The sequence below is a fragment of the Conger conger genome, chromosome 6 (assembly GCF_963514075.1).
Source record: "Conger conger chromosome 6, fConCon1.1, whole genome shotgun sequence".
In the NCBI taxonomy this organism is placed as follows: Eukaryota; Metazoa; Chordata; class Actinopteri; order Anguilliformes; family Congridae; genus Conger; species Conger conger.
The window spans coordinates 37,136,557-37,157,151 of NC_083765.1; the positions used below are offsets into that span (position 1 = coordinate 37,136,557).

General features: G+C 43.4%; 1 protein-coding gene across 7 annotated transcripts in view; it reads left to right on the forward strand.

Annotated features, from left to right (window-relative positions):
• Positions 1-20,323, forward strand: part of si:dkey-246g23.2 (solute carrier family 66 member 2) — a 65,753-nt gene extending 45,430 nt beyond the window's left edge. For all 7 annotated transcript variants that reach the window (XM_061244671.1, XM_061244672.1, XM_061244678.1 and 4 more), the window contains exon 5: positions 15,768-20,323. In XM_061244671.1, the coding sequence (XP_061100655.1) occupies positions 15,768-15,942 (175 nt within the window). In that variant the 3' untranslated portion in view covers positions 15,943-20,323. The remainder of the gene's footprint in view (positions 1-15,767) is intronic.
• The last annotated feature ends 272 nt before the right edge of the window (positions 20,324-20,595 follow it).

Genomic DNA, 20,595 nt, shown 5'->3' on the forward strand with positions numbered 1-20,595 from the left:
TAGATTTCACTACCAGCTTCAACTAATTTTCACCTGTCTGTGCTTTCTCTCTGACAGAACTCAGCTGAAAGTGCTTTCTCTAATTCATTTTAACTCCTGTAAATATATAAAAACCCTTTCCGCATTCAGCTCCTTGACTCCCATTTCACTGACACCGAAGAGATAAAGTCTCTTCAGTTTCTTTTCATCACTCTTAAAGTTGGCCCCAGAAATATTTCTTCTTATCCTCAATTCTTTTTAAAGAGACATGTCCTTATAGTGTTGTGCCCAAAACAGGACAAAATACTTTCCATATCAAAGCAACTCCTACCTGGTTATGAAGATACGATTATTTTCTAACTAACGTTGACGTTTATTTCATAATCTGTTAAGCCATTTTCGAGAACTATACTTTTGTCGGGAGTATACCTAAGCGAACTGCTTCTTGGTGTTGCGTAAATGCATTGCTAGGTCCTTTCAGTAGCAGACTAATGTAAAACATGGTAAGCTTCTTGTACGGGTTTTTGTACCCTTTCCAACAAGGTATTCTGTGTCATATTCAGGCGACAGACACTTTTGGAATATAGCTGCATTTGCATAGCAGAATCAATAAGGAGACATGCATAAACATGCACCTTGCTATAGGTAAACCTGTAATGTTAATTCTACTGGCTAATGGGGCTACCAGGGCTCTGGTTAACCTAGTTCTGAAATACTTCCATTGTAAATGTGATGCTGCTTGGTTAGAAAGCATTTAGGGTGAGTAATCCTTTTTGGAGAGCTTTTGGATACTTTGGGCTTGCTTTATAAATGCATACTCTCATATATATGAATAAAACCATGAAGATTAATTTGTAGTAAAGAAATCTGTTGTAATAGAAAAATGAGCTTTTATGATCATTCATGTGTCTGGAAAAAAAGATATGCAGATGTTTTGTATTTGGAGAGATTTGAGGACACTTGAGGACATCTGCGTGCAGTGTTGGGTAAACTCGTGAAATTTTTTCAAATTTTGTACACAAGTTGACATCAAATTTGAGCACAAATATAAAGTAGTTCTGGGTTGGTCCTTGACCTAGAAAATGAGATATTCAGTGCTGAACTATAAAAACATAAGGGATTTTAATTTTATTGTGTACACTGTATGTGCATGCTCTGACATAAATTTGTTTTATTCCCGTATGGTACAACCCTTGTCTTCCACCATGTATGTGCAGTAAATCGTTTTTGAGATATTAACACTTTTATAGGACTAGTACATTGGAAATTGTCCTCAAGGGGGGCAAGGTAGAAAGGGTTAACAACATAGTTGTATGGATTAGAGTGAATGACACAGCTGACGGTCTTTAGATGTCTTTTCTCTTTTATGTTTTTGAAGGCTGATAGTGATAGACAGCTCTGTAGAATCTGAACTGTAGAGCCATCTACATCTACATCTACCATATATTGACCAAAGTGGCAGATCACTTACAATATGCACTAAAACCTTTCATTTTAAAACGGTTTAATAAGCAAAACCTTTACCCCAGCTGCCTCAAAACTATAAGAGATTTGTTTGTAGAGTACGGTTTTGCTCAAATGATTAATCAAAACTGCAACATGTGTGAAAACAGGAGAATAGTGTTTATAGTGCTGAGAAATTAGTATTCCCTTTGGTAGCTGATAATGGTTTGGAATGTTTTGCTCATATAACCTGTTTTAGTGTGTAAGTAGATGCCAGCTTTTTGAAAGAAATCTAAATCATTTGTCCTTTTATGATTTCCTGTTTCCCTAGGATAAAAGAAATGAGAGAGAAAGGCGAAAAACTGTTAGAAGATATGAAGCAAAGGATTGTTGACCTTTGCAAGTCAGGAGATGGTTGCAAACAAATAAATAAAAGCTAGAAATACAACAGTCTACCATTTGGTCAATAATTTTGAAGTTTAAAACCACTGTAACAGTCGTAAACCTGCCTGGTGGCTGATGGAAGTGCAATTTAGTCCCATGCACAGGGAGGCCGATGGATTAGGAGGCAAAGCAAAATCCAAGGGCTACATCTATAAATCTTGTTAGCATCCTGGGGTAAACAAAATCTCAAATATGCCATCTGACACCACCTCAAAGCTAAGTCATCAAAAATAACCAGTCAAAAAACATAAGCATCTGTTTGCTAAATGGCGTTGTAACTTTGACTGAATCCAGGTATTTTTGTTCAATAAGACAAAAAGCTTAGCTTTTTGACCATGCACACCAGCTTTGGCAGTGAAAGTCGGACAATTGTGCTGAAACAAATTTCATACCTGTATGGACAAAGGATCGAAGCCTAAAGGCCCGGACACACCAAACCGACGGTCGGCGTCGGAGCCCCCGGAGCCGTCGATGAGAGCTCTCACCGACGTCCGACGGCTCCGACGCCGATTCAACATGTTGAATCGGCGTCGGAGCCCTCCAAAACACACCGACGGAGTGTCGGCGTGCGGGACACACCGGAAAGACTCGGCCGACAGGGCGCCACCGACGTCCGACGGCCGACCGTCGGTTTGGTGTGTCCGGGCCTTAATGTTCACTCATTGCATAAAACACTAGAGGTTATTTTGATTTTAGAGTTTATTTTTTAGTTCATAATCAATGTATGAAAATAAAAACAATACGGTTTATGGCAGTGTAAAAATACTGATAGTATAGATGCAAAGACCTTTTGATGGTTCATGCATAGATAATTTAGTACCTACCGTAAAAAAATATCCCCATGAGTTTTTCTTATGCCAATTTTATTATCTATAAAAAAATGCAAAAGTGCATTGAACTTCTGAAAAAATTTTATGGAATGCCTAAATACCTGCAAGCACTGCTGCATTCATGCGTGAACCCCATTGCTGATTAGGGAGAGTGTTCATATCTGAGGTTCTCCTCCAAAACACACGGTGTGAACAGTTGCTTCCTTTCACACTGCAGACTACAGCTAAGCTTGCATTGAGTAGAATCAGAGGAAACCCTTTAATATCCAGCTTTCATATGCAGTTTGTGGGTGCCTGTTCAGCCTGAAGTGGACACTAGAGAGATGAAACACAGGCCCCTAACCACAGTGTGCAGGAGCCCTTGACTCGATCATTTTCTAAAGCAAATCACATGGTAAAGAGTCTATAGTCCACATAAAAACCAGTTAAATTAAACGGCTGTTTCCATCGTGACAAGTTTGGTCAAGCAGATCTGTCTTATCTTTAATTAACTCTGGACTTAAGATCTGACATTGGAGACTACAGCCGCTGTCAGCAAAAACTCTGCAGTCCGTGCACTGCAGGACAACATTTTGTTCTGATAATGGTTCATGAACGCCATTGTCAGCCTAAAGCTCATTTTCAGCTCAGCCTCACATTTCACCTTGGCTGCAGGAGTGCGTCTGTAGCTCCACCCCTCTTGTGGCAGTCCTGTCCTCATTTTGGGAAGCAGTGAAGGAAGGCAGGAACACCCCCCCCCTTATCCTCCTTCCCCCCACTTCATCCTCATGGTCCCAAGAGTCGTCTGTATAGTCAGTGCAGAGTCAGCAAGGGTTGGTGTGCCAGAGCGGGTTCCACAGTCCACATGATAATGAGGTGCAGTGAGGCAGTTAAGTCAGGTTGGGGGGGGGGGGGGCAGGTTGGGTAGGGTGTATTTCGTTTCAGAGGATTTTATAATGGTCTCCTCCCTGATGTGAGGTGTATTATGGAGGGGGAGTCTTAATGAGTGAACTCATTACTGGGTTATGAGAGAAGTGTCCTCTGTTGTCCTTCAAATGAACGCTGAATATCCTGGTCTTTATCATTTGAATTTTCTCTCCCCTCGTCCCATCTACTATACCATCCATTTGCTTTTATCCATTTATATTTCTCTCCCTCTCTGCCTTCTCTTTCTCTCTGTCTCCCTCACTCCCTCTTTTTGCTCTTTCCCATTACATGTAAAGAAGCTTTTTTATTTATTTTCTTCACAAACATTTTGGCAAGTTCAGAAATCACTGAAACAAATTTTAAGTCAAATGTAAGGACATAATTGATAGATGTAGTATCTCGATCAGTGTGTTGCGATTAACAACGGTCAAGGATTAACAGCATATACTGGTGTCCTGGCAGCAATATGTGTGTGCATACATGTATGTGCAGTCAGCTCCGGAATTATTGACACTTACTCATATTGTATGATTACCTTATTATTCTATGTCAATTACAGAACCATTCAGTGCAACCTGCAGGCCTGTAAGGTTATGAACCACATATGGTTACTCCAGGACACAAAGTCACTTTCTGTGAATTGTCCTTCATAGTAGCTGTAGTATATTTCACATTTTGTGAAAATAGTCATTCATAAGAGCTATATATTATGCACTACAATGCCATTAACCCTTTAAGTTCTAAGAGTACCATATACCTTGTCAACCAATCAAAATGACTCCTGTACTATTGTTTTTCGCCCATACGAAATTTTCTCAACTGAAGCCAAAGCCCCTTCTGATTTGAATGCAGCCACATTTGGCTTGGGACAGAAAGGGTTAATAGATACTCATGGCAGTAACCACAGATAGGCTTGGTATGATATATTAATGCGAAGGTGGAAAGTCCAGGGGTCAGAAAGTAAAAGTCCCGCCATATGTTTCTTCCACCCATGAACCCAGCCAGCTGATTTCACTAATTAGTTCTACCTCCTGGCTGAATAATTACTAATTACAAGTAGAAAAGCTCTATGACTGGAAAAAAAATACTGGGGAGGTCATTTACATTCTGAACCTGGATTTTGTCATTGACTACATCGAGGAGGAAATAAACACTTGCCTATTTTCTGCTACTTGCATAAGCATTTGAATGTTAATGTAATATACATGGGGGTACTATTTACTGTTCATATAGCTGTCCTGGAGGACCATTCATAGAATTTGTTTTCCAAAGTCACACATTTTTTCTATAGCTGCCCAGCTTCTTTTTTCTTATCTCGGTCGCTGTTCACAGATAGATTAAGAAAACCCTCATGTTCTTTCCACAGCTGAATGAATTCCTCATTTTCTGCTTAAGTCCAGTGTTTTTTTTTCCAGCTTCACTCTTACTTCTCTTGCATTGAATTTTTATTATTCCATGAATAATATGGCCGTCTCCTTTCCTGTGGTTCCACATTAAGAATGCAAATTGCTTACATAAAACAGCTGCTTATTTGTTGGCACATAAGCACATTGGAAGATTTCTTTAGCCATTGGCTGCTGGAAGCTCCCTACTGCTTGTGGTACCCCCAATACTGAACTGTCGGACTATACTTTTATTTTTTGGAGGTGGTAGTGATATAAGAACTACCCACTTACAAAATCTCACCATCATCGTGACCGGCAACCTCCTATGGGCAGTTCTAACATAACTTAAATAAATTACATTCTATTTTCAGCCCAAAATTATAGGATTAACCATACTTACATGTGGCACCTTTCATATGCATTTTTTCAATGATGTGTGCGGAAAAGGGGCTGTTAGGTGGCCCATTTAAGCAGTTGATCTTGGTGCTGTAAGCCTTTTGCTGAGCCTCTGACTGTTTTTTCTTATTTCTCAGCCTTTCAATGGCTTCCTTGACTTTCATTGGTGCAACTCTGGTCCTCATGTTGACCAGTGCCAATAACAGACTCCAAAGGCAATCACAAGCCTAGAATGAAGACTAGAAACGGATATTGAAAGCTTTCTTATAATCCGCACGAAGGAAGTGATTGAATACAGCTGACGAACCAGAAATGGCTAAGAAGCCAACTGTCCAATTACAATGACTATGTATAAAAAGGGATGTAGTTCCAAAATGGAACGCCCAATATGGGTGTTAATATCCTGAAGTTAACTATGCAGGCTTTTCACCTTGAAATTATTATAAAACGAACATGCTCAGTCAATACTATGATACAGTGGCAACCTTTGTCTGTGTTCACTTCTGCTCTATGATCCAATGCAGAAGGATCGGGGCCACTAGGAGACATGTATGGATTGGTTACTACAGTGGTAAACTGGGTTTGCGAGAGATTAGCCTTGGTGGCAACTATTAATGAAGTGGCTGGCCCGCGTTTGCTAACATTAATTAGCTGCCATGTTTTAAGCTAGCTAAATTCAGTTTTGTACGTCAGCTGGCTGGCCATGTTACCTGGGTCCCACTGCACAGTACTACTGCTTATGCCTAAATCCAAAAGACTCCCAGACTTTTGGATGTCTTGACAAAAATAAAAGCGATAATGAATTGATGTGAGTTTGTGAGTATGCAGAAATCCACTGGTGTTAGCAGCAGGGACTAGCACTAGCTACTAACTATAATTCAATACAAACACAAGAAACGTCAGTTAAATAGCGTCTTACGAATCATAGGCCATGGTTTTTTTTTAGCTCATCACGGCACACAGTCATCAGCAGAGCTTGCTACAAAGCTGCCATGAGATGACCAAGAATGATAGTGTGGGCGAAGATGTGTGTAAACACAGGAGCAAAGCAAGGAAATAAATATCCTGCTTAGTATGTCTGTAAAGGTGACAGCCTGCAGTTTAACCTCATATTTTTACATCCAATGTGCTGGGTTACAGAGCCAAAAGAACAGAAATTGTACCTCAGTCCAAATACTTACGGAGTAAATTAGGCCAGTTGTCACTGTGTGTAATAATCCTCTTAAGCAAGTGAGCACGTGCAGGCCGCTGTTGCTGGGGGAACTGCTGGCTTACAGCTGCTGCATCTCTCCTACCCACCCTGACCCGTGGGAATGGAGGACTCACAGGAAGGGACACCATTACACATGGGAATGCCCCACAGCAGCTAAACTTTCCTGTATTTATTCAAATCCAGACACTTGGGAGTGCAGAGAGGATTTTCCCGTCTGTGCAGCACCAGAGCAAATGTTGTGGAGAAAATCACTGGTGCAAAATGGAGCTGTTGTTTTTGTGCTTTACCACCCCCCCCCCCTCCGCACCTGTACAGTCAGTATTTGTAATTTACAGTATCTTAGTCAGTGTGCTATTCTTTCCACTGCTCTGACCACTGTTCCACACTGCTGCTCTGCTACTCTGACCACTGCTCCGCACTGCTGCTCCTCCCACTGCTCCACACTGCTGCTCTGACCACTGCTCCACACTGCTGCTCTGACCACTGCTTCGCACTGCTGCTCTGACCACTGCTCCGCACTGCTGCTCCTCCCACTGCTCCACACTGCTGCTCTGACCACTGCTCCGCACTGCTGCTCCTCCCACTGCTCCACACTGCTGCTCTGACCACTGCTCCACACTGCTGCTCTGACCACTGCTTCGCACTGCTGCTCTGACCACTGCTCCACGCTGCTGATCTGACCACTGCTCCACACTGCTGCTCTGACCACTGCTCCACACTGCTGCTCTGACCACTGCTTCGCACTGCTGCTCTGACCACTGCTCCGCACTGCTGCTCCTCCCACTGCTCCACACTGCTGCTCTGACCACTGCTCCACACTGCTGCTCTGACCACTGCTTCGCACTGCTGCTCTGACCACTGCTCCACGCTGCTGATCTGACCACTGCTCCACACTGCTGCTCTGACCACTGCTCCACACTGCTGCTCTGACCGCTGCTCCGCACTGCTGCTCTGACCACTGCTCCGCACTGCTGCTCTGACCACTGCTCCACACTGCTGCTCTGACCACTGTTCCACACTGCTGCTCTGACCACCGCTCCACACTGCTGCTCTGACCACTGCTCCACACTGCCACTGCTCCACACTGCTGCTCTGACCACTGTTCCACACTGCTGCTCTGACCACCGCTCCACACTGCTGCTCTGACCACTGCTCCACACTGCTGCTCTGACCACTGCTCCACACTGCCACTGCTCCACACTGCTGCTCTGACCACTGTTCCACACTGCTGCTCTGACCGCTGCTCCACTCTGCTGCTCTGACCACTGCTCCACACTGCTGCTCTGACCACTGCTCTGAAACTGCTGCTCTAATCACGGCTGCTTTGTCCACTGCTATTTGAGATTTTATATCAGGTTTACCATTCAGGGAGTGTGTGTGCTGTGAAGAAAGCAGTGAGAGGTAAAGAGAGGGTCATGAGACTGTGTGTAAAGACAGGAATGTGTGTGTGTGTGTGTGTGTGTGTGAGGTAAAGAAGGAGGGTGTGAGTGTGTGAGGAAAAGACAGGAATGAGTGTGAGGTGAAAACAGGATTATTTGAGTGTGTGTGGGGTAACTACAGGAGTGTGTGGTGTGTGAGTGTGTGTGAGTTGAACACAGGAGTGTGAGTGTGTGTGTGAGTTGAACACAGGAGCGTGTGGTGTGTGAGTGTGTGTGTGAGTTGAACACAGGAGTGTGAGTGTGTGAGGAAAGAGGGGGATGTAAGGCTGTACATGAGGTAAACTCCAGCAGCCTGCAGGAAACCTCATTGATCATTAATGATTGAGCATGACTGAGCAGGGTCTCTTTCCTCCAAAACACCCCCACCCCCAGCAACACACACACACACACACACACACCCTCGCCAGTGCCAAGGAAATCTGCAGAATTATTCATACCTCCTCCAGGCCAGCAGAGGAAGAGGAATGTGTGTGGAACGAGGGAACGCCAGAGAGAGAGAGAGGAGGGAGTAAGAGACTGCAGCAGATAAAAAGACGGAGGGGAGGGGAGACCCCCGCCGCCCCCCCCACTCCTCCGTTTCTGTGACGGATCGCTGGCCGTGTGACACCGCCACTCTCTCTAATGTGTTACTTGGGTGCCGCGGTGGAAAGGGGCAGCGTGTCACCCTAATTACCACTGTTTACGTCGGACATTCTGCACCCAGGTCCCTTTATGTTTCTTCCGGAAAGTTCTAAATGGCGTTTCCCCGAGCCCTCCTTCTGAAACGAGCCAGGTCGTTTGTTTCCCTACAGCCTTCCTCTGCGCTTCCTGACCCTGCCAGTCTGTTTGAGGAAGAATAACCCCCCACACTTCTCTGGTCTCTCTCTCATACCCGTCTGTTTAAAAGCAATTGGCATTGTCTCCATTTGATTTGTTTTATCTTACCTGTACTCTGCTAGACTGAATAATAGAGCATTTATGGAGAAGGGTTTCTTTTCTCGATATCAGTTGGAAATCTCTCTCGATTGAACCTCGGATTGTTCCCCCGGCAGCTCGTTAACCTCTGCGTGATCACTTCTGGTGTTGCTTTAGCGGTTTGCTATCGTTACTGTGTTTTATGGGGCCATTTTGTCAAGGAGTGGGGCAGTGGTGGGGGTGGTCATTCCGCTAAACATCGCAGACGCATTGGGGGTGGGGTTGGGGGTCGGGGCGGTTTGAGGAAGGGGCTTAACAGAGAACCGCGGCGTGACCTGCTTTTGTGACGACCGCTTTATTGGGGTTGCACTTTATTAGGGTTTCCAGGTTCAACGGGAGAGTGATGTGATTGTGGAAAGTGTTTCTCACTCCGGTGGTCAGACACACACACACACACATATGCGTGCGAACACACGGCTGTTAAACTGTAAATGGAAATGGAAAGGGTCCCAAATGTTTTTTTTACAGCATGCATGTCTTTCACAGTGTCAGTGTCCTTCACACACTCTCCTGCACAAAAGCCTAGACACACAGATGCATGCACAAGCACACACACACACACACACACACACAAAAACACACACACACGCATGCACACTCACCACGCACACAAAGGGCCCCTCTCCTTTGCCTTTTTGTGGCTACGATTGCGATCACGCTGGGGGTCGGTAGGAGATAGGTTCCGATTTTCTCTTGGGCCCTATCGAGTGACAGGGCCCATGAATGCCTTCCTGTCTTCTCCTCTTTACTTGTCGACCTGCGCAGACACACACACACACACAAATACATACACACACGCGCATGCACACACACACACACACACACACAAACACACGCATGCACGCACACACACCCACACACACACATACACACGCACGCTCACACACACACACACACATACACACCAAAAACACACATATACACACACACAGGTGGTGATTTGCTGGTTGCTTCTGGAGGGGACCAATTGCCTCTGTGACAATTGACCTCACTGCGGGAGGTCTGAAAATGCTGCAGAAGTCATTCATCCTTGCGTGCATGTGTGGAGGTCTTGGAGGGGGTAGGTCGAAGAAACACTACCACTGGCCTACCACTATCACTGCACACTGTGGGTGCATCAAATGAGCCTTCCCCCTCATATCCTCTTTCCTCCATGAAAAAACTCCCCTCCCACTTATAGTTCCCTTGCACAGTTTTGCACATGAGCGCATAATGCCCGCCCATTTATACACTATCTGACCACTTTATTATACACTTATACACTTATTTTTTATTTATTAGTCTTCTGCTGCTGTAGCCCATTCGGTTCAAGGTTTGATATGTGTTTGGAGAGATGTTCAGAGATGCTCTTCCACATGCCACTGTTATTGCTTATTTGAGTTACTGTCATCGTCCTGTCATCTTGGAGCAGTCTGACCATTCTCCTCCTCTCATTAACCAGGCATTTTCACTGACAGAACTGCAGCTCTGTAGCTTTTTTAAATTTTTTATTTCCGCATCAGGGGTACTCAACTTCAGAAGCCAAAGAACTGCGAAGGGCCACAGCTTCATTTATTGGCAGCATAATTTGTACAGATGTATTTACTGTTGCTCTTCCCTATGTAGGCGGCACGGATGGTGCAGTGGGTAGCACTGCCGCCTCACAGCAAGGAGGTCCTGGGTTCGAATCCCCGTTGGCCGGGGCCTCTCTGTGCGGAGTTTGCATGTGCTCCCCGTGTTTGCGTGGGTTTCCTCCGGGTACTCCGGTTTCCTCCCACAGTCCAAAGACATGCAGGTTAGGCTGATTGGAGAGTCTAAATTGCCCATAGGCATGAGTGTGTGAGTGAATGGTGTGTGTGCGCCCTACGATGGACTGGCGACCTGTCCAGGGTGTATTCCTGTCTTTCGCCCAATGTATGCTGGGATAGACTCCAGCCCCCCTGAGACCCTGTTCAGGATAAGCGGGTTAAGATAATGGATGAATGAATGAAATCCTTTGGAAAATGAATATTTGGAAATCTCAAATGTGTTATTTTATACTAACACACAAAGAAAAACATATATATATATATCTATATATATATATATATATATATATATATATATAATAAAGTCTAGGGTGCCTAAGACTTCTGCACAGTACTGTATATTCCCACAATCACAGTGTTTATTATATTATTCCTGTGATCATGTGTTGTCTTTGTAATTGGCTTAATGTAAAGCACTTTTACCTACATTTTATGGATGAAATACAGTGTATTATTATTATTATTATTATTATTATTATTATTATTCAAACATAGATATCAACTGAATAAAGTACTGGTCTACCTAATAAAGTGGTCACTGAGTGTAGTTCCCTTGCCTAGTTTTGTGCTTACGTCAGTCAGTCCGCCCCCGATTTGCAACTGGATGTTCAACGTACCAATGTTTCCATTTAAATAAATGCTTTGTACCGCTTTGTCAGGGCTGAAAGCAACCCAGGTCTTTGTCTGTGGAATATCATAGTTGAGGAACAGGGAGGAAGAAGAACGATGTTTCGGCGGAAATTTATCTCCATTCCTGCACACTGCTTCTGCTCTTGTCCTGATGACCCGCCCCTCTTAATTGCCTCGTTAATGTTTCATCTTCCTTAATGAAGTGTGCAGTCTCTGAGGCTCAGGGAGTATCCAGAGGGGCCTTCTGAAGCTCTGAGAGAAAGGAGCTGTTTAACTGGAGATTTAAAGTGACGGGGGGGATCAGAGAATGGGGACCACTTTCTCTCTCTCTCTTTCTCTTTATCTGCCTATCTTTCTGTCTTTCTCTTTGCAGTCATAGAGGACAAATCGCTTGCCGTGAATGGGATTTGCACAATGGCTTTTGAATGAATAAAACGGGAATCAACCTCCCCCCTCCGTTTGGAAAACAGGGTCAGTGTGTGCATGAATGCGCACACACAGGGGACCGGCCCCAGAGCGGTGAACCTGTAAATAAAACAGAACAGGCTGAGGTTTGCTTGTCGTTGCTTGTTTAGTTCCCTCCCTATTTGGGGCGCTCCAAATGTTTGCCCAAATGTGTTTGGCGTTCCATTTATTCAGCTGGATTCTGACCGGAGACATTGAGGTTAATCCGCTAGTTTGTTCCACACCGGGGAACCGGCTGGCAGTCCAACCGACGACCCTGCGGTTCAGATAGCCGTGACCTAATTCGTGCAAGCCACTTGTGTGTCTAATTACGAATCCTGTGATTGCCGGTGACTGGCCTCTTTCTCTCGGTCGACTGGGATCTCTCCTGAAAGGGGATCTCAGACTGGAGTTCCAGCAGCACAGCATCTGCAGCTATTGCGGTCTTCTTTTGATCGGCAGCCATTTTAGGCCTTTGAAATTCTAGGCCAGCAGACACTGCAGCCCTTCAGGATCTGAGTCTGCTCGTACTGCTCTCACAGACTGCTCTTATAGCATCATCAAACAACGCTGACTGCTCTTACAGCATAAACACACTGTACAGACCGTTCTTACAGCATAAACACACTACAGACTTCTCTTACAGCATAAACACACTGTACAGACCGTTCTTACAGCATAAACACACTACAGACTTCTCTTACAGGATAAACACACTGTACAGACCGTTCTTACAGCATAAACACACTACAGACTTATCTTACAGCATGAACACACTGTACAGACTGCTCTTACAGTATCAACACACTGTACAGACTTCTCTTGCAGCATGAACACACTGTACAGACTGCTCTTACAGCATCAACACACTGTACAGACTTCTCTTACAGCATAAACACACTGTACAGACTGCTCTTACAGCATCAACACACTGTACAGACTTCTCTTACAGCATAAACACACTGTACAGACTGCTCTTACAGCATCAACACACTGTACAGACTTCTCTTACAGCATAAACACACTGTACAGACTTCTCTTACAGCATAAACACACTGTACAGACTGTTCTTACTGCATAATGGTGCTGTTCTTCTGGCACCACCCTTCATGGGCTGTTTTTGAGCAGGGTTGTGATCAAATCGATTTCGGATGTAAGGAAATCTGTCATTCCACTCACGGCTGGAGCTGAGCCAGCTAACAGTACTCATGTGCAAATTAATCAGACATTACAGCAACCCCCACTCCCCTGCTGCTCACTGGACACACATTTCATTACTAAACCAGCGTATAATAACGGCCTTGAAACCTCTATGCAACATTCTCACAACATTACTATGACAACAATAATAATAATAAGAAGAAGAAGAAGAAGAAGAAGAATTAGAGTAAAGATATTTTTGTTCAGTTTATTTTGGCGCACATTTACACAACCAAAATGTACACATTGAGAAACAAAAATGTGAAAAATTACACATCATAAAAGGCTGAGCACCAACAGGAAAAAAAAAACAATCAATAAGCCACAGTTATAGCAAGTTTATAAAGGGGTCTTTGAAAAGGTCTTAAAAGAGAGCCAGATTATGTGGCTGTATGCAGCTGGGGATATTCTGGAGAGACTCAGTCTCTGGGGAGAGGAGACAGCTCTGTTCTGAAGGAGTCCCCAGCGTCTAATAATTTCTCTGGGCTTTTTTTCGGGTTTGATGGTTTTACAGCCATGGGCTCATCTCGCTGAGTGACCGCTGCAGCAGTCTGGAGTTAATGGTGTGACTGTATATAAGCTCCAAACTGAAGGCTGACTGATCGTCCTGCTGCCCCGGCTGGGGTTGAAGTGAAATGAACAAAACGGATTTGCATAAATGCCACGGGGAACGCGGTGTCCTGACAAGCCGAACACCGTGTCGCCCGCGTCCCACCTGCCCCGGGTTCAGGGCTTCCGCAGCTGTTACTCTCCCGCGGAACGTCCTTTCCATCAGTGATGGATGAGGGTCGATGTACTGTACCCTCTAAAATGGAGGACTTCAAACTCTGTCTTTGTGCCCCGCTGTGCCTCATGGGGGGTTTCAACACCCCCTGTGCACGCCCACCACACCCCTGTGTACGATGGTTTTTGCATAATAATGGAATTGTGAGGGGCCTCTTGTAATTAATTATGCACTTTTAAAAGCTCATGAGGGAAGAATTATGTTTCAAACATAATATTATTGTGAACAAAAGTTTGGACATCCCCAGTGAAAGTATGAAAGTGATCTTGAAGTTGGCTACATGGTACAAAGTTCAACATGGCAGGTTTCTGCAGGTTTTTTGTTAATGTTTTCTTTGCAGAAGTACTCAGAAGGTCTCCTTGCATGCAATCACTGTTTGAGGCCTGTTTTGAATGTCCCCAGAGATTTTCAGTAATATTAAAATCGAAAGCCTTCACATTACCTTTCCATACTTCATGGTTGATTCTTAGGTATGCTTGGGATCATTGGCTTATTGAGAGATCAGCTAAGTTGCAGCTAAGTTGCAGCTAAGTTTGTGCTTCCTGGTTGAAGCCTTGCTATTCATCACAACATGCATGACCAGGTGTCAAAACTACTATTACTACCACAGCTGTAATTATGCTTGTAATGTAGAATATATTCCTTGTTCACTGTACTTGACCTTAGGGGAGACATAGCAATATTGTGTAAATCTGGCACATGAATCATTTGGAAAGTAGTTGTTTTATTATATTAGATTATAGACTGGCCAGTGAAATCAGTGGGCTCCTGATGCTGAACGTGTGGACATTACTTAAATGGTTTAGTCTAAGTGGTGCGTAGGTGTCACTTATATTAAATAATTTATGGGAAAAGCAATGAGGCAAATGGCATTGTGTTAAACGTTTGTTTAAGGAAAACATACGGAACTAGATAAAACATCTATTTTCTACTAACTTAATTTATCAAGTCACAAGTGATTGTCGGTAACAGAAACCATATACAGGGCAGTCTGTAGGTAATTGTATGACATATTTTTTGTATTAAAAGGTTTGTAATTCCTACTTGGTTTACCCAATACGGATGTAAAAACTTGAAGTTAAAACTGAAAATCAGCACTTTAACCGCATTGTGATTGTTTTATTTAAACGGTTTGTATGCTGGAATACTGAGCGAAAACAACAAAATGTGTCACTTTCCATAAGTGGGACTGAGTATAAGAAATTCTTCTCCATCTGCCATAATGATGATTTTTTTTAAGCCAATGTCCCTCCGGATTAGTTGAGTATGAGACTGGAGCCAGAAACATTATTCATAACCCTGCAGGAAAATTAAACAGGTAGTAGCAGCCGACCCTTCAATCCATCTCTGAAATCCACCGGCAGCCATTAAGTTAGAAGCTGCCCACATCCTTAACCATCATTCTGCCCTGCCAAGCTGAAGCAGAATTCTGGACACTCTGTGGTCTGCCAGAAAGTTTAGGTGGGGCAGCTCGTTTGCGGAACAGCTGTTAAAAGAATGCAAATAATTTGGTGATTGGTCCGCTTTAGTGCTGATTTGCAAAACACGCTGGCAGACAGCGGCCTGATTGGTGCCTGACAGCTACTTAGAAAATAGCAGAATAAATAAATTCAGACTTAACTGGATAAATATTGATAAAGCAGAGTGCTGCTGCTCTTCAGGTTGTGAGCTGAGAATTACAGGGTTGTAACTGCGTTAGTCTTGGGCATAGTTTTGAGATGCTGAACATCAAAGGTTTCACAGCCCACGTCTGAGACATGTTTAATTCTGTTTTAATACATTTTCTTGGTCCCTCATCTTAGGCATCCTTTAAATACAAAACAGTATAGAATTCTGTAACATTTGTAATCATGGGAGGTCATGGGTTTTAGAAGCTATGTTGACAGGTGTAAGTTAATGGTCGTTCTCTCCCTCCTTTGTTGTTTTCTCTCAGTGTGAAGATGGTGCTGCTCTGGATGGCCGGTGACGTCTTCAAGACCACGTACTTCGTGGTGAACGAGAGCCCCACCCAGTTCTGCGTGTGTGGGACAGTCCAGATCCTGGTGGATGTGGCGATCCTGCTTCAGGTGTTCTTCTACAGCCAAGAGACGAGATACAAGCTGGGCTGACCACGCCCGACTCGCCCACACCCCACCTCTGCAGCGCTGGCGTAGCCCCTAATCAGCACGCCGTCGGCAACTTGCCTGATATTCGATGTATTTATTTTTCATTTGTTATTATTTGTTTAAAGGTCCCAGATTGTACACATTTCCAGTGTTTTATTTTAGGTCCTGATGTCCATAAGAAGATGGTTTTAAGTACCAAATCTCACTATCCAGTTTTACATGTCTATTACATACGTCCATTCCCTAGCACTTCTCCTGAGCTTTGCCAAGAACAGGCTGTTTTAGTCAGTGTCTGTAAGGTGCATTGATATCAATGACCCTCCGTTCTGATTGGCTGGCTTGCTCCAACAAACTGAATGCAGTCTGTGCCGAGCGCTTGGATTTGTTCTGGCTACAAGGAGGGCCATGCTGAAGCAAACAAGCGTATAGTTATGATGTCGTAACTTCACAGAATCCAAAAGGCTCGACTAAATGCACATTTTGTTCATACAGATTGTGTGGATGTGTTTGGCAGCTGTGCATGATAACACCTTCAACTCCTTTATAATCCGCATGGCAAGGGAAATGTCATTTTCCACAATATGGGACCTTTAAGACACAATGGCCTGTATCCTGGAAGCATCTTGGAGCAGCAGTGCTGATCTATGATCTGTTTCGCCTTTTTACTCACGGATGGGAATATGGGAGTCTTGTCTGGATCTGCACACCTACTCCGGCGATGCTTTATGAATTCATCCCCTCTGTGTCCATTATTCACGTGTTCTTTTATCATGCGGGGAATTATTTTTGCTTTAGGTCGAGAGCTTCTCAATACGGTATGTGTCAAATGCAGGCAAACTGCAGCTAGTCTCAAACAAACAGTTGTGCCACTGGCCAAGAGGAAGTGTCAGTGTAGTTGTTTGAGTCACAGGCCATTCACAGTCAAAAGGGTCAAATAGCAGCTCAAATCATGTTGTACACAATCATGTCATGAATGCCCCTTCATACTCTCGTCTCAGTAGTGCCATTCCAGGCGGGATTCCACCCCCAAGACTGCACGAATGTCTGTTAAAAAGTCAACAACCGGTGAGCGTATCAGGAGGAATTTTGTTCATTCCCTGCTGAAAAAAAACCGGATCAAGTTAGGTTTTGAAACAACTGGTAGCTCGTTAACCAGTTCAGACCAGCTCCCAGCTCGACATGGATTGGCTGGTTGACCATTTCAGCAGGTCCCAGCTTGTCATAATTTGATCAGTTCAAGCTATGTTTTCAAACAGGTGCGAGCTGGTTGACCAGCTCTTACCCAGCTAGACCAGCTCACGACCAGTTTGACCAGCTCAATTTTCAAGCTTTTCATGATTTCCCGTATTTTAGTCATAGCATATTTTAATGGGTTTTTCTGATTCTACTTGCCATTATCATCAGATCTGCTTTACCTACTCCTACAACACCTACTCCTACTCATACCATTTACTTTGTTGATAAAGAAATAGTCAATTAATTCCATTGTCTGTTTTGATGTGAACCATTTTGCCTTTACTCAGTCACATTCTAGGTTTAAAAGAAAAATCAGAACTATTTTTGTCTCGTCAACTGTTGCAATTTTCCTGAATTGGTCTTAAGGAAATATACCAAGCTTGACCCACCAGACAACTGTGGGAATTTCTTTACATAGGGAAGCACCCTGTGTAAAACAATTCCCAAGGAAACGTGCAGTATCTATATAAATTATAAATGATTTGTGAACACAAAACAGGCCACATAATATTTTATGCTAATATGATGTGACTTGAGTTTGGTTATTGTTGCAATTGCATTATTTGGCTGTTGATTTTTTATGAGCCGGGTTTTAATGTTTAATAGGTAGTTTACGATTATGAACGTTGATTCTGCCAAACTACTAGCTTCATAAAAAATAGTTATTATCAAAATTGCATTTAACAGGGCTTGGCCTTTTTTTTAACAACAGAATTGAAAAAGCTTCTTTTTTTTTTATCAGAAACCAGTTGACCCGTGTAGTGCCATTTTCCGACACTGATTTTGGCATTCACGCTTTTGACATTATTCCGGTCCATTATCTGATGACATTGGTGCCGAATGAACTTTTGTCTATGGACGAGTGGTGCCCTGCAAAAGAAAACATTTTCAAAAATGAATGTTTATTTTTGAACATTTTTGCAAAAAGGCTGAGGAGGTAGAGTCTAGAAAATTCATCTGAAGTACACTTGAAAAAAACAAGCTCTGAACACCCACCTCATATCATTCACCCTCTGAAATGTTTTGCGACTCTCTTGCCTTTTGAATACACCATCGTTGTCACAGCAGGCGAACCTATTGTTCATGAAATGGCATTTTTTTCATGAAATGGCCCTTTTACTAGTGCTAGTGTGGTCATAAAAACAGATTTTATCACCGGGAGGGCGAGGGGAGTTCACACCTCAATTGGGCGAATGGCATGTCACAGGGAGAGAGAACTACGCTCAGCATTAATGGTGTATGACTGAATGTCTTTAACTGCATATGGAGTATCTTTCAGATATTCATCTCACATTGCTATACAGTACCCCAAGTCTCTCAATGATCAGTTCCACTGGAGAAATGTTGACGTATCGCGGAAAAGTTACTGATTCTGTAACAGTGGTGCTTTGTTGACTGACCCTTTCACTCTACTCCTAAAGCAGCCCTGTCAGCATAAAACAGGTCAGCACTGGATTACTCCATCAGTGCGTTCACCCAATCTAGTGCTTGGTGTTCACTGAGAAGCCAGTGCCTGGCGCTTCTCAGCTGTGCGTTTCAGCGTTGTTGCCATATGTTCTCCCATAGGCTCCGTGTGCTAATCCTTACGCAGTTAATGCAGTTACATAAAGACACTCGGTTCATTTGTTTTACCCGTAGTTAATTTGTTTTAGCGCAATCTGGCAGCCCCAAAGCCTCGGCCTCAGAGGTGAAAATCAGGGCAAGATGAACTGCTGGCAATGGAGAGTTGGGGGAGGTCTGCATTTATCCAAGCTATTTCAGTATGTGTTGAGATAGCAGGTGTTGTTGCTGAGAGCCTCACACCCCCTTTTCTTCTGTGCTGTCGGTTTGGTATTCTACACTGACCCCACTCAAAATTACACCACTAACAGTGCAAGTGAAGTTCTCACCAAGAAGACGGTTTGAACATAGAACAAACGCAAGTTATCTGCCAAGGTCTTACCCACAGTTTTGTCATGCACAGTAACAACACTGTCTGAGCCTTTCATCTGCCTAGAACAGAGGTGTCACAATCCAATCCTGGAGGGCCCCATTGTCTGCTGGTTTTTGGGCTGTTTCACCACCAGTGATTCATTAAAGTTGTTGATTGGCTGAAGAATCCACACACTCTGTTCTCAAGGCCATATCTGGCTTTTGATTCAAAGGAAACCACAAATGCCAGCAAAAACTGTGGCCATCCAGGACTTGAGTTTGACACCTCCGCTCCAGTGCTGTTACCGTGCAAAACAAAACTGGAGAATATTTACTGTTGCAGTAAGCTTACTACTGAGGACAGCTATTTTGCTGTTCTGACAAGTTATGAGGATGTTTGAGTCAGATAATCTCAGGATTGAATGCTGTATAATGTAATCTAGTAGGCATTAGTCGAACCTTTCAGGTTTTTTTGCACAGGTCGACTGGAAGGCATTGATCTTGTTACAGTAATTTGACATATCACCTTTGGGTAATGATTACATCTTCATTTCATCACCATCATCTCACTGGTGCAGAAATTAAAGTTAAAATCCATTTGAACTTTAGTACACAGGTCAACACAGGTCACCGCGTATGCTTGGGCACCTTTCTCTGCATTCAAACTTACAGGATACTTGTGTGAATGCAGCTCCTGTTAGTTTTACCCCCCTTGAAGAACTAATGTTTCTTAAAGCAGTTTGAAGCTCAGGCTGGACTATTACACCATGTTTTCTGTATTGATAGACACATTTGTGAGTCTGTAGCATACAGCATTTGAATATTGTTACCCTGTCTGATCTCCTGAAACAAAGTTTCTGGTTACAATCGATAGAATTCTTGTTTACTGCAAGCAGCCACAACACCTGTAATTTCTAATTCAGAATACTACTTTGCTGATGAATTCTGGTTAAAGTGGTTGAAATAATGAATGTATGATCATTTTGCTTTTTTTTGTATGCCTATCTTTGTGTTATTCATCTGGAAAAAAATGTTTGTTTGCAATGTATTTAAATCCTTCAAAGAGAAATGCCCTTTTCCCTTTTCAATATTGTCTGTCCAACATAATCACCATGAAGAGTCAAGAGTATTTTCATTGTTATTACTATAAATGAATGCAATATGACAATTACTGCAGCAACAAATAAAACATCCATCATGTGGAAAATGCAATAAACATTTGTTCATATAAAACAAACCTCAACTGGGTGGATTGTCTTACGAATCATGGAATATATGCTTATAGCTTCCCCCAATGGGCATTGTTGCACTACCCTCTGGACAAAATGATTTTCCAGAAAAGCCAGTATGTGGTTGTGACCACTGAGGTCCTCACTATGACAGTAATTTATTCACAATATTCTCCCGAGTGGAAACCCAGGTGCGTTGTGGGTCATATGAAATATTTAGGCTTGTTAGCCTCGATTATGAATGAGGAGTTCGAGCCTTTGATATTCCAGAATATTTTCC